We start from the raw sequence: 12847 nt of genomic DNA, 5'->3' as shown, positions 1-12847 counted from the left end.
ACACACTAGTCTGACAAAAGCTATATTGTCTTCCTTTCTCTCAAACAAGAAAACGGACAGAGGAATCTCCCACCTAAATCTGCCTTCGCCAACCTGGTGCCCTCCAGATCTGTTGGGCTACAACTCCCATGCACGAAAGTTCAGAGCAGAAAAGCAATCCCAAAGCAGCTTCAGTTTTAAAGAACTTGCTCTCTCCCGAGCCCTATGCAGGCATTTGCCTGCAACATGTGAGAGCTAAACGTGGGACATAGGTGCACATGCAAAACTGCCCAAAATCAGTGACCTCGATAAGGCAGAGTTCCCATCCATGGGGAGCTTTCAGATGTTTGCGCTAAATTTACACAAATCTCTCAGGGCAGCCGGATGTGTGGGAACTTTGGGTGTGCAAATGAAAGCCAGCTTAAAAGAAGTTCAAGTCAACTTACTTTATTAGTCCTTTTGTATACATCTTCAGAGAAGGCTATCTAACACTGTTTAACTGGAAGCATCCCATAAAGATGGGTGGTACCATTTCATTACCCTTTCTTGTTATAATGTAATACACTTTTATCTCTTTATTTTTATGGCATGGGGCCTCTGTCCCTTGATATGGCCTAGGACCTCAGCATGTCTTAATCCAGCCCTGTGAATCGCTCCATGTGTATAATCAGAGAAGCCACTTCGACTGAGGTGCCAGGAGCAGGAGCGCTCTTTCACCTAGCACGCTAGCCGGGGCACCTTCACTTGTCCCCCACCATCTCCCCCCCCCCAAACAAATGCACTCAGGGAAAATCCCCTCGCCATGAAGGGAAGGAGCTTGGGGGAGGGGCCTCCACTGAGGCCCTGTAGGCTAGATGAGCCAACCTGGCAAGCCAAATTGGCCTGTAGGCTGGAGGGAACCTATCCCTAGTGTGGTTGCAGAGTGTAATACTAGGGCTGGGAAGACCCCACTTCAAATCCCCACTCAGCCAGAAAGAGACCTGTGACACCTTAAGGATCATAGAATAGTAGAGTTGGAAGGGGCCTATAAAGCCATCAAGTCCAATCCCCTGCTCAATGCAGGAATCCACCTTAAAGCATCCCAGATAGATGGTTGTCCAGCTGCCTCTTGAATGCTTCTAGTGTGGGAGAGCCCACGGCCTCCCTAGGTCACTGGTTCCATTGTTGTACTGCTCTAACGGTCAGGAAGTTTTTCCTGATATCCAGCTGGAATCTGGCTTCCTGTAACTTGAGCCCATTATTCTGTGTCCTGCACTCTGGGATGATCAAGAAGAGATCCTGGCCCTCGTCTTGAAATACCTTTCAAATATTTCAAGAGTCCTATCATGTCTCCCCTCAGCCTTCTCTTCTCAAGGTTAAACATGCCCAGTTCTTTCAGTCTCTCCTCATAGTGCTTTGTTTCCAGCCCCCTGATCATGAAAATTTTTATTGTGGCACAAGTGTTTGTTGACACTGTTCACTTCACCAAATGCATGAAGTGTTAACTTCAAGTTGGCAGATTTATATTTACATTTTGGTGACCATATGTCCGGTTTTGCCTGAACATGTCTGGAATCATGGGGGGCAAACCTGATCTGGGGGGAAAACCCCATTTTTCCCGTTATGACCGGGCAAAACGCAGGGGTTGGGGCTGCTGTACGCATTCCCAGGCTTCCGGGAACGTGTGCGGCAGCCCTCCCAGAGCCGCCCTAGATCAGGGCTGGGGGGCGGGAGCTGGGAGATGCAAGGCAATGGGCGGGCTCTGTCTTCGCTCCCCATCACAAGTGGCTGGGCCTGCCCCAGGCACTTGCGATGGGAGCTGAAGACGGAGCCCGGCCCATTGCCTCGCGTCGCCCTTCTCAGCATGAGGGCGACACGAGGCAAAGGGCGGGACTGCCCAGAGTGTCGCACATCTGGGACTTTTCTTGGCCAGTGCAATGGCACCGGCCAAGCAAAGCCTCGGAGCGCTGTGAGGCAACAGGCAGGGCTAGAGGCTGCATTCCAGGAAGTGCGGGAACGCAGCCTCCAGCTTCACATCACACATCCGGAGTGACACGAGGCAAGTGGCTGGGGGTTGTGTGCGGGAACTTCCAGCAACGTGGCCTCCAGCACCCCCCCAGCGCTGAAGAAGGGGGGAAGAAGGAGGACGAGGACAAGGAGGACGAGGTAAGACTAAGGTTTGTGTGTGTGCAAGAGGGAGTGTATGGGTGAGGGTGCCTGATTGTTTGAGTGTGTTTTGGAATGGGTGATCATTTGTGTGTGTGATCCTGTGTGTGTGTTGGCAGTGTATGTGATCATATCTGAATGTGATGCCTGGTCATTTGACTATGAATGAATGCATGTTTGCAGTGGGGGGCCCCTGTAATTTGCTGCAATTTGTGGGGGATGATTTGGAGGTGATATTCCTATTAAATAATGCATTTTGACCCATAGACCTTCCTCCAATTTGTTTGATATAATTGGCATAATGTATGTTTTGTAACAATTGCTGATAATTGTTCATGCTTCTTCAAAAAACAAAATCTTTTAAAAAAATTAACAGAGTTTCCATCATTATTACGTTTCTTTTCTTGCTTGTGGTGTTTTTTCTAGATGAACATGACAGGTTTTGCCAAGTCATGCTGTCTTTTACTGCTTCAGAAATTTCCTATCTATTGAGCATTTTTTAAGTATAACTGCTTTCTAGATGTTGGTGTGGATGTGTTTTGGTAGGCCTAGTTTTCTCTAAAAAAAAAATTGATGTGATGCTGGTGACAGATGTGACTAACGGAATAATTGTAACTTTTCCCTGTTGCCATAGTTCTTTAACTTCCATAGCTAGTGGTGTATATTTTCCTCTTCCTTTTCTGCATTTTTGTTATTAGGTATTGCTATGTCATTTAGGTACGTGTGTTTTTCTTTTTTGTTTATGACTGTTATGTCTGGTTGGTTGCAAAGTATTGCCTTCTCCCAACAAAGTGTAGCTTGGCTTGACTTGTTTGAGTGTGTCTGGATCTCGTACTCTCTGAAAGCATCTTTCTGGAGAGCACCTGCTGGCTGCATGATCCATGAGGCCAGGTTCTGTGAGTGCATAATTATCCTTGATAGGAGAGACTTGCACTTGCTAGAGTCAGGTGAACAGATGTGAAAAGGCTGCTGTACTATATTCATTTATCTGGGAGTATTTACTGAAATCAATGGGACTTGTTTATGTCATTTCTTTGGGCAGTTTTCTTTGGGTCCCTGATTGGGATTTCTGTTCTCTGCACACTGAGGCAGTGTAAATTCAGGAGATATTTGGATAAAAGGAGGGAAAGATCCTTGTCTAACATTGCGATAATGGGCATCTGTTCAGATACATTGAATATCTCACTTGTTCTTTATTTCAGTGATTTTAACATTAAGATGTTATGTGGAACAGGTTTGTCTTAATTGTGTGCTGTGAAATCAGACATGTGACCAAGGCCATGTTTGGGTGGGCACGCCCCCTTGGGGGCTGGGCATATTGGTGGGCATGCCCCCTCGGGGCAGCCATCTTGTCTTCCTTTTTGGTTTTCAAAGTATGGTCACCCTAATTTATATGCTTGGGGGGCAGGAAGGGGAATTGTTAAGAATGAAGTCAGAGGGACCCAAAATGCCAAAGGTACAGTAAATGTATGCTCTATAAATGATCCATAACTCTTTGCCCCCACCCCATTCTCCTTAGGCTAGGACCAAAGAATCACTGTGAGTGTTCCAGAACCAGCAAGATGTCAGTCTATCAAATGGAAGACTATATTGATAAGGATAATCTGGCATCCGTCAAAGAAAGACGTGAGAAGGAATACCAAGATTATCAGAGAAGGTAACTTTAACCTACACCAGGGAATAGAGATACTTCTCATGAAATTATACCATAGAATATGATATTGTGGTCCATAAGAACTGTCTTGCTTCTCATTTGTCCCCAGCATCTTTTAATCAGGGGTTCATCTACTACTTGCATGAGAGGTTCTGTTCCTGTTGTAATTTCTTTTCTTTCTTTCTTTCTTTCTTTCTTTCTTTCTTTATTTATTTATTTATTTATTTATTTATTTCTATACCAAGGGTAGGCAACTTTGAGCAGAATCCAGAATAAATTCTATTTAGGGTAGACCTATTAAAATAAATGGAATTTAAGTTAGTCATGACTAACTTGAGTTCCATTCAGTTCAGTGGGTTTACTCTAAGGGCTCCATCACAGCAGTGTTTTATCACACTCTCGTCATGCCTGGTTTGCGGGTTTGTAGCATGGCACTCAGAAGATGTCCTGCAGACACCCCACCTCTTCCCCTCCCGTTTTCGTGTTTTCCTAGAGTGGGGAAAGTCTGGATTGCTTCCCCCAAATGGAATTGAAGTGCCCTTCAGCCCCCATGCAGTGCCGTTGTCTCACTATTGCATTTGTTGGGGGAGTGTACTTTGAAGGGAAAGCTTGCTGATGAAAGAGGAGGGCAGGGTGGTTCTCCTCCTCCACACCCCTGTCAAACAAATGGGCATGCGTTGAGCCAGTCTAACACACTTTTGCTGCTCTAACCCCATCCTCCTTGCCCACAGCTCCCTCATTTTTAAAGATAAAGAGATGAAACATGGGACCTTGAGAGCTCTTAAATAGGGCTTCAGGCATGCCAAGTTTGAATCAGATCAGTTCATTACTTGTTTTTTTAGGAATTTTTAATTCCCCCCTTAATCATTTTCTCCCTTAGTAATTCTAAGTCCCATCCTCAGAAATAAGTCCATGTCTGAAGCTCAGAAAATATTCTAAGTCCTAAAGTCTAAGAGCTTCAAGAGATCCATAGTTACCAAAATCCTTAGGTCTGATGGTGAAGTACACAAAATGGATTGGAGCAGCAGCAGCAGCCCAATTGAGTTCTTGCTACCTGTGCTTTAATACCTTTGGTCTGGTCAAAGGTGGGGTCCCCAATGAACAGCCATATTCCAATCACAAGGGTGTGTGTATGTGGTTAAACCACTCGCTCACCAATCAGAAGTAAGGTATCTTTATCTATCTTCCTCAAGCATACGTTTTATGCCCATAAGCTTTTGGGAACATTTCTGGCACCACTAGTAAGAATTAGTTTGAAGTTTCCTAAAACATGGCTGACAACCAGTCATCTGGGCGTGTTAACTTGATTGATATATTTCTCCCTCAGTCCTATGCCTTCCCCTGCCCAACTAGCATCAAGAAAGGACATTCTCTTATCAGCAGGTGCACATCATGAGATAGCAAAACAGTAACTTTCCCCTTCTTTGTGGGTGTCTGAGCATGCTCAGTTCTTCTGTTTATCTCGTTCACGCACTCTGCCAGCACACCTTGGCCTTGAACAAGTTCTGTGAACCCGCTTGTAAAGTCAGCTGCGTTTTCCCCCTTTTCTTCAAAGACAGTCCGGTAAGTCGTAGTTAGTGAGATATTAGCATAAAATCAAACCGTCAAAGTTTTATTGCCCAGGGATCACGAAACTGGAATATAAATCTGAGGTCTTTTACAGGGTCTTCTTGTAAGTCTCCCCAAAAGATCATTTCACTATTTCAGATCAAATTAGCCATCTTCAGTCTTTCATTGGCAAAATTATCTAACCCTTTTAGAACCAGATTAACATTGTCTACTTCAGCTTTCCCTCACCAGGGACTGTCCAGCTGAATTGGATTGTACCCCCCATCATCCTTAGCCAGCATAGGCATGTTGGGAGTTGTAATCCAACACATATGGAGGGCAGCTGATTGAGGAAGGTTGGTCTATGCTAACTGGTTGCAGAACCCCTGGGTTTTAGGCAGGGTTCTTTGCTAGCCCTACCTGGAGATGTTCCAGACTGAATCTAGCACCTTTGGCCTGCATTATTAGTACTGTATCATTAAACAACAGGGCCTGGCCTGATCCAGCTATTTTAATCCCTGGTGCATATGCATCAACAGCATCAGAGACTTTGGCACTGAAATTTAGAAACTGCAACCTGGTCAAAGGCCATTTCTACACCAGCCCAGTGTAGAGGGAGGGAGCGGGGAGGATTTCATGAGATCCTGATCGCAAGATCCTCCTCTTAGTCTAAATGCGGGCGTGACCTCTCGGGAGGAATGAGGATGTCGTGCCCAGCATTTTTTTTTAAAGGAGCTGAGTGTACGTGTGCACCAACGAAAAGTGAGGTGTTTGTTTTTTAAAAAAAGCCCCGACCCCACTCCCCCACTGGTTTCTCCCGGCCCGGTTCCTTCCCTCGACTGATCCCCGTACATGAACCTACTCGTACACTACGCTCAACATCTAAGGTCCTCTTCTGGGTGCCTACTCCCAGGGAATCTCAGAGGATGGCAACAAGGGAGAGGGCCTTTTCAGTGGTGGGCCCTCAATTATGGAATGATCTCCCCGAAGAGGCTCACCTGGTGCCAACATTGTTATCTTTTTGGTGCCAGGTCAAGATTTTTCTCTTCTCCCAGGCATTTAGCAGCATATGCTGAGTTTTTTAACTGACCCCAGAATAGTTGTTTTAAATAGGGGTGTGCACGGACCCCCCGCTCCGCTTCACTTGCAGATCCGCCATTTTCCGGATCGGGCCGCTCCGCCCCGCCCCCACTCCGCCCACTTCCGCTCCGCTCCGCTCGGAGCTCCGGATCCGGATCCGGAGCTCCGTTTCCCCCCCCCATAGGCTTGCATTGAAAGCTAAAAAATTATACAACTTTTTTTCTATTCAAGTTAGAAACCTCACGTTTGGCACCATGACACCTCATGGGGGTATACACACGCACGCCAAGTTTCAAAGCAATCCCATCATCCCCTGATTTTTGGGGAATTTTTGAAAATCGGGCACCCCATTCACACCCCTTTCCATAGCTCCGTCAATTTGCACGTTAGAAACCTCAAACTCGCCACCATGAAAGCTTATCCAGGGATACATACGCACGCCGAGACTCAAGGCAGTCCCATCATCCCCTGATTTTTGGGGAATTTATGAAAATCCAACACCCCTTTCCATAGCTCCGTCAATTTTGCACGTTAAAAAAAAACCTCAAACTCACCACCATGAAAGCTTATCCAGGGATACATACACACGCCGAGACTCAAGGCAGTCCCATCATCCCCTGTTTTTTGGCGGGGCTTAAACCTGCAAAATTTGGAACTTCCAAAACTCCAAGTGAGCGCAGGAAGGACTTCTCCCCTGAGTCAAAGCCACACACACACAACATCCCTGCGAGGTGGGCAGGGGAGGAGGGAGGGAAGGCAGGCAGGCATGCAGCTGGCATTTCTGGGGGCATAAGGAAGTGAGCCAAGGATAAGCCAGTAATGCATATAAAATGGAATAAATCAATAAATAAACAAAGGAGGGGTGGAATTAAAAGCAGCAGTGTTGCTGAATAAACAGCAAGAAGATTTTTTTAAAAAAGGCTATATCTGTCTTTTACCAGCAATAGGGGGACGTGCCCGGGGGAGGGGGAAGCAGCTGCCAGTTCAACTCAAGACAGCCACCAACAGCTCTGAGATTAAGAAGTAAATGCTCACTTCAACTCATAACAGGCATCGCTCCACCACTAAAAAGTGAACATTCACTTCAACTCATTATAGGCATTGCTCCACCGTTTTACTCTCTTTGGAAGGCTCTAATGGCCTTCCAGTGCAGGAGAGAGTGGGGGCACGTCCACAATGAGATGCCCTAGGGGAGCTCATCCCCTTGCACCACATCTTTTCAGTTGTTCCCCAAAGTTAGGGTGGGTAGCAGTGCTGTGTTTCTATCTCTTATTCTTGGCTTAGTATATGATTTCAGGTTGTGTTTGTGCATTTGGTGGGGCTACTGTGTTAAAAAACACGGGGAAAAGCCCGTTCAGATGAAGAAAGAGAAGTTTCCCAGAATCCCAAGTTACCTGTTTTGCCTATGCCCTCCTCTAACTTTGGGATCATCATGACCGGGAGCTGACTCTGCCCCTCAGCCCTTTGAAAAAGGTATTTTTCCCGCCGATTTTTTAAAAACTTCTAGCGCGCGACCCGTACGAAGCAGAAAGTTGAGAGTAGTCTCAAAATGACCCCCATCCACGACTCTCTGTGCACAAGAATTTTCAGAACGATAGCTTAAACCCCCCCCAGTTATCCCTGATTCTTTCCCTCAATGCAATCCTATGGGCGAAAAGCCGAAAACGCCGTTTGAGCCGCGCGGTTGACCCGATTTTAAAAAAAATATAGCACGCGACCCACACAACGCAGAGAGGTGAGAGTGGTCTCAAAATGACCCCCATCCACGACTCTCTGAGCACAAGAATTTCCAGAATGATAGCTTCAAAAACAACCTAGTTATGCGCGATTATTTGCCGCAATGCAATCCTATGGCGAAATGTTTTCAAGATGGTGACCGGAGCGCTCCGCCTGAACTAGGAGCTCCGAAAAATGGTCGCTTCTCTTCGCCTTGCTTCTAGGGGTCCGCGGTCCGCTCCTACTCCACCTCTGGGTAAGGCGGAGCAGGCCAATCCGCTACTGCTTCTACGCTCCTAATCGGAGCGGATCACACCCCTAGTTTTAAACAGATATTGTTTGGTTTTGTTTCTATTTTATGCTTTTAATGGTTTTAAATTTTGCATATTTATCTATCAGTGTTTTTAACTTTTGTAAACCGGCCAGAGAACTTCAGCTATGGGGCAGTATATAAATGTAAATTATTATTATTATTATTATTATTATTATTATTATTATTATTATTATTATTATTACAGGGAGGAGGGAAGAAGCTGGGACAGGCGGCCACACCTCCTGCAATCTCAGGATGATCACGAGACCAAGGGAAGAATCGGATTTTCCCAGGGAGTACTTATCCCTGGGAAAACCCATTCTCATCCCTCCTTCCTCCCGGGAGTCCCACCAGCCCGCATTTTCGGGCTGGTGTAGAAATGGCCAAAGTAACATTCTGTGGTCAGAATAAATCCTTTAACAACCTCTTATGGGAAACTTATTCTAGTAGAGCCACCATAAAGTTGAAGTCTCTTACTGACAAACCAGGAATGTCTGGTTACTAAAAAGAGAAATGTTAACATGAGCTTAAGGGTGCTTAAAAAGAGCCAAGCCAACTTAAATTCTTCCCCACCCTAAAATCACACTGCTAAAACATGCATTTCCTTTAAAGGGTTGAAAATGGTGTGGGTGTGTTGCATTAGGGGGTGTTTCATGCTAAGAATGAATGCTGTAAACTGCCCCTAGAGCTTTGGCTATGGGGCGGTATAGAAATAATAATAATAATAATAATAATAATAATAATAATAATAATAATAATAATAATAATGCATTTATATATATTCTATATATGTAGTATGGTCATTATTAGGATTGCACCAGGCAGGGGTGAAATGTGTAAGAGGTTGTTAAAAGGTTTTTTCTGACCACAGAATGTTACTTTGACCAGGCTGTAGTTTTGAAATTTGAGTGCCAAAGCCTCTGCTGTTGATGGATGTGAACCAGGGATTGAAGTGGCAGGATCAGGCCTGGCCAAAACATTTTGTTGCCCAAGGCAGACAATTTAAATCCACCTCCTAGTTAAATCAGGGGGAAATGTATAATAGGAGTCTTTATAGTCTAATCCTATGTATGTTTAGAGAGACAGAAAGTCCTCACAGCATGGAGGAAACATTTCACCTTTCCCAGACGTGGAGGAAACGTCTCACTTTTTCATCCCCTACTTCAGTGTTGAGGAAAATCCCTCCTCTGACATAGGTCACAGGTCAGAAATGTGGTGAAAACTGAGGAGAAAAATTTGCTTGAGGTAAACACAGTGCCTTGAGATAAGGCAAGTGGAGAGGTGTGAATTTAGCTTCCCTCACCAATGTTACTCCTTTTAATATTTTATATGGTGAAATGGCAGGCGTATGAATATAGCTGTGCTACATCCTCTCATTTTGGCCCAAAGTTCACCTGTCAACTATTATGTCATTCATAAAAGCAGGGGGAACACTTCAGCAAGCAGCAGAAAGCAAATGGAGAGAGTAGTGATAATTCAGAAGAAAACCGGTAATTCAGAAGAAGATTGTTTGCAGTAGGTTTCATGCTTTTGTGAGAGACTTGGGTGGCAACTTCCAGAGAGGGAAGGCAGGGTAAAGCGAGTGACAGCACTGGCTCTGCCATGCAGCAGAGTAAAGCGAGTTGCTTTGGATGTAGAAAGATTTCTTAGGCTATAGTTATCTTGTATATTTACCCAGAAAAAGCCCTACAACCCTCAGCTTCACCAGCCAGCCATGTTAATGTGGTGGTGGGGGAACTATTGAGCTCTGCTTCAGACTAGGGCAGGCTTCCCCCAACCTGGTGCCTTCCAGATGGATTGGAGTACAATTCCCAGAATCCCACAGGCCTTATCTGTCTGTCTATCCATCCATCCATCCATCCATTCATCTATCTATCTTTTGAAGAATGAATATAACATAACACATGCACATATAGAACTTAAGAAGAGCCAACTAGCTGTGGACCAAGAATCCACAAGCAGGTCATGGATGCAAAAGCACCCTCCTGCTGATATTCCCCAACAACTGGTGTATACAGTCTGACTACCTCAGACACTGGAGGCAGCACGTAGTTCTTAGGGCTTGTAGCCATTGATAGCCTTCTCCTCCAAGAATTTATGCAACCCCCTTTTAAAGCCATCCAAACTGGTGACACCTTGTGGTAATAATAACTGCGCTGTGGGAAGCAGTACTTCCTTTTATCTGAATATCCCTTTAATCAGCTTGATGGGATGACCCTGGGTTCTAGTATTATAAGAGAGGGAGAAAAAACCCTCCCTTGGAGAATACTAATTTTGCTGTCCAAAAGGGAATATTGGTGCAACTGTCTTTTTTAACATTAGGATTACCGGTTTTTCTTTGACTTCCTGCCTCGCAAGGGAGTTGCAAGTGTTTCTTTGTCCCAAATAGATGTAACATGAGATCTTTTATGTGGATGTAAATTAGCCTACAAAGAGCGTCCTCAATCACTAAGCCTGTTGTACCTACATCATATTTTTCTCCCTAACACTCCAGTTTTCAAAATTGTGCCTGAGGACAATTTGGACCTCAGGCACAATTCCCAAAGTTTCCTCCTCCTTTTGTGCTTTTTAGCTGAACCCACTAAAAGTATCTTTGTCAGTGCCCCCCGTTTTAAATTAATTCTTCCCAAAGAGCCCAGTTTAAATGCACTGCCTCCGCCCTATCCTCCAACATTTTTTTTTTATTATGGCTTTTGAAGGCTTCAGTTCTGCCTCACTGCTTTTATCTTTTGTGCTTTTGACTCCAGGTATCCCCATGAGAGAAAAGATGTCATCATTGCTCAGCCAAACTCTCCTTTAAGCTACCCTATTCAAGGAGCCGAGGTGATGCCCTTGCACACCATTGTAATTCCAGGTATGTCAATTGCAATAGTTAAATGGCTCAGGGGGGTGGGTGGGATGAAACATTGAGGACTGTTCTAACTTGACTGGCAGAGCCACACAAGCCAATTGGGGGCTGCCGATACGGCAGGGGATTGCAGCTGTTATAAGCAAACCACTGCACTTTTGCTGCTGTGGAGTGACGGCACCTAGTCCTGGCACAGCAGCGAAAGCGTGGGGTTTCCAGCGGCCAGGCCTGCCCTCTGCTTCTCCCCGGGCAGATGGCGAGCAATCAGAAGTCATCATCCACCCATCCACGCCTGTGCTGTGACTCCAGAGTGAGGATAGATGCGCCAGACGCGCCTCGCTCAGGAGAAAAAAGTTGGGGTAAGTCCCTGACTTTTGGAGTAAGTCCCTGATTTTTTGCTTTGCAGCTTTGCAGAAAAGGCCCGCAATGGCTGCTGCATCTTATAATCGACACAGCGCCACTGCACAGCCCCCCTCCCCGAGGTTTTTTGGTGTATATAGACAGCCCCTGAACTGGCAGCTAGATCTTACTATAATCCTGGGAACAGGATGGCATCTTCTACTGCATCTGAGGATGTTGGAAAGGCCATACGGCACACCTTGCCCTATCCTCCAACACCTCACTGCCACTCGGTGATGTTGCTAGGCCCATGAGGCCCTGGACCTAGATTTATTTCCCTAAGGGTGCCTTGATGACAATGGCCAGTATGCTTTTTCTCAGCTTAATGACAATACAGGGAGCAGTTAAGGTTTAAGATCGTGGTTCTCAGGGCCGGCGCCAGACTATATTGCGCCCTAGGCAGGTGCGTTCTGAAACCTCTGCCCCCCCGCTTGCTCACTCACCGCCCCCTCACTCACCCACCCACTCACTCACTCACCGCTCCCTCCCAGTCGCCCCTGCCCTTCCGCTCACTCACTGCTCCCCCCCCGCTCGCTTGCTCACTTACCGCCCGGCCACCGCTGCCCCGCCCGCTGCCCCCCGCCCGCTGGCTCACCGCTCCGGCTCCCCCCGCCCGCTCTCTCACTCGCCCACTGCTCTGGCTCCCCCCTCGCCCGCTCGCCGCCGCCACCGCCCCCACTTTTGCAAACAAAGCACACTATTGTGCCCCGCTACTATTTTATCTAAGTTTAAAACCTTCTGTTTGCTTTTGTTCTTGAAGGGCTCGGTTTCCATGGAGGAAGTACAGAAAATCAACAGGTAATCTCCCTGCCTCCGCAAAAGAATTTTATAAGGAGTCCACAGAACGACATGTTCTCTTAACACAGAAAATCCATTGAGTAGGAAAGGTAGCACAATCCTTTCAAAATGCAAAGGAAAATGCATTATTGAGACCTGCTGGAAGGAGTAGTTGGGAATGCCCAACGGAGGCTGCTGGCTCTGATTTCAGTGGGGCTGTGAATTTATTCTGGGTTTCAGCCAGAACTCTAATGGAGCTATTGAAGGTGCTGAACCCTATCCCCAGAATAGGTTCCACATCCTGCATACCTCCTTTGGAGTACTGCTGGTTCTGAACTGAAACCCAGAAAGGTTTTACAGCCCCCACCAGAACCAGGACCATTAGCCT

General features: G+C 46.1%; 1 protein-coding gene across 1 annotated transcript in view; it reads left to right on the top strand.

The window, feature by feature from the left end:
- The window catches only part of B4GALNT2 (beta-1,4-N-acetyl-galactosaminyltransferase 2 (SID blood group)), a 70814-nt gene that overhangs the window by 42999 nt on the left and 14968 nt on the right, over positions 1–12847 (top strand). Inside the window, exons 3-5 of the mRNA XM_063138166.1 lie at positions 3644–3781; positions 11183–11289; positions 12443–12480. Coding sequence (XP_062994236.1) covers positions 3644–3781; positions 11183–11289; positions 12443–12480 — 283 coding nt within the window. The remainder of the gene's footprint in view (positions 1–3643; positions 3782–11182; positions 11290–12442; positions 12481–12847) is intronic.

Source organism: Elgaria multicarinata, chromosome 11, assembly GCF_023053635.1.
Source record: "Elgaria multicarinata webbii isolate HBS135686 ecotype San Diego chromosome 11, rElgMul1.1.pri, whole genome shotgun sequence".
In the NCBI taxonomy this organism is placed as follows: Eukaryota; Metazoa; Chordata; class Lepidosauria; order Squamata; family Anguidae; genus Elgaria; species Elgaria multicarinata.
This window is presented reverse-complemented; position numbering and strand designations above follow the sequence as displayed.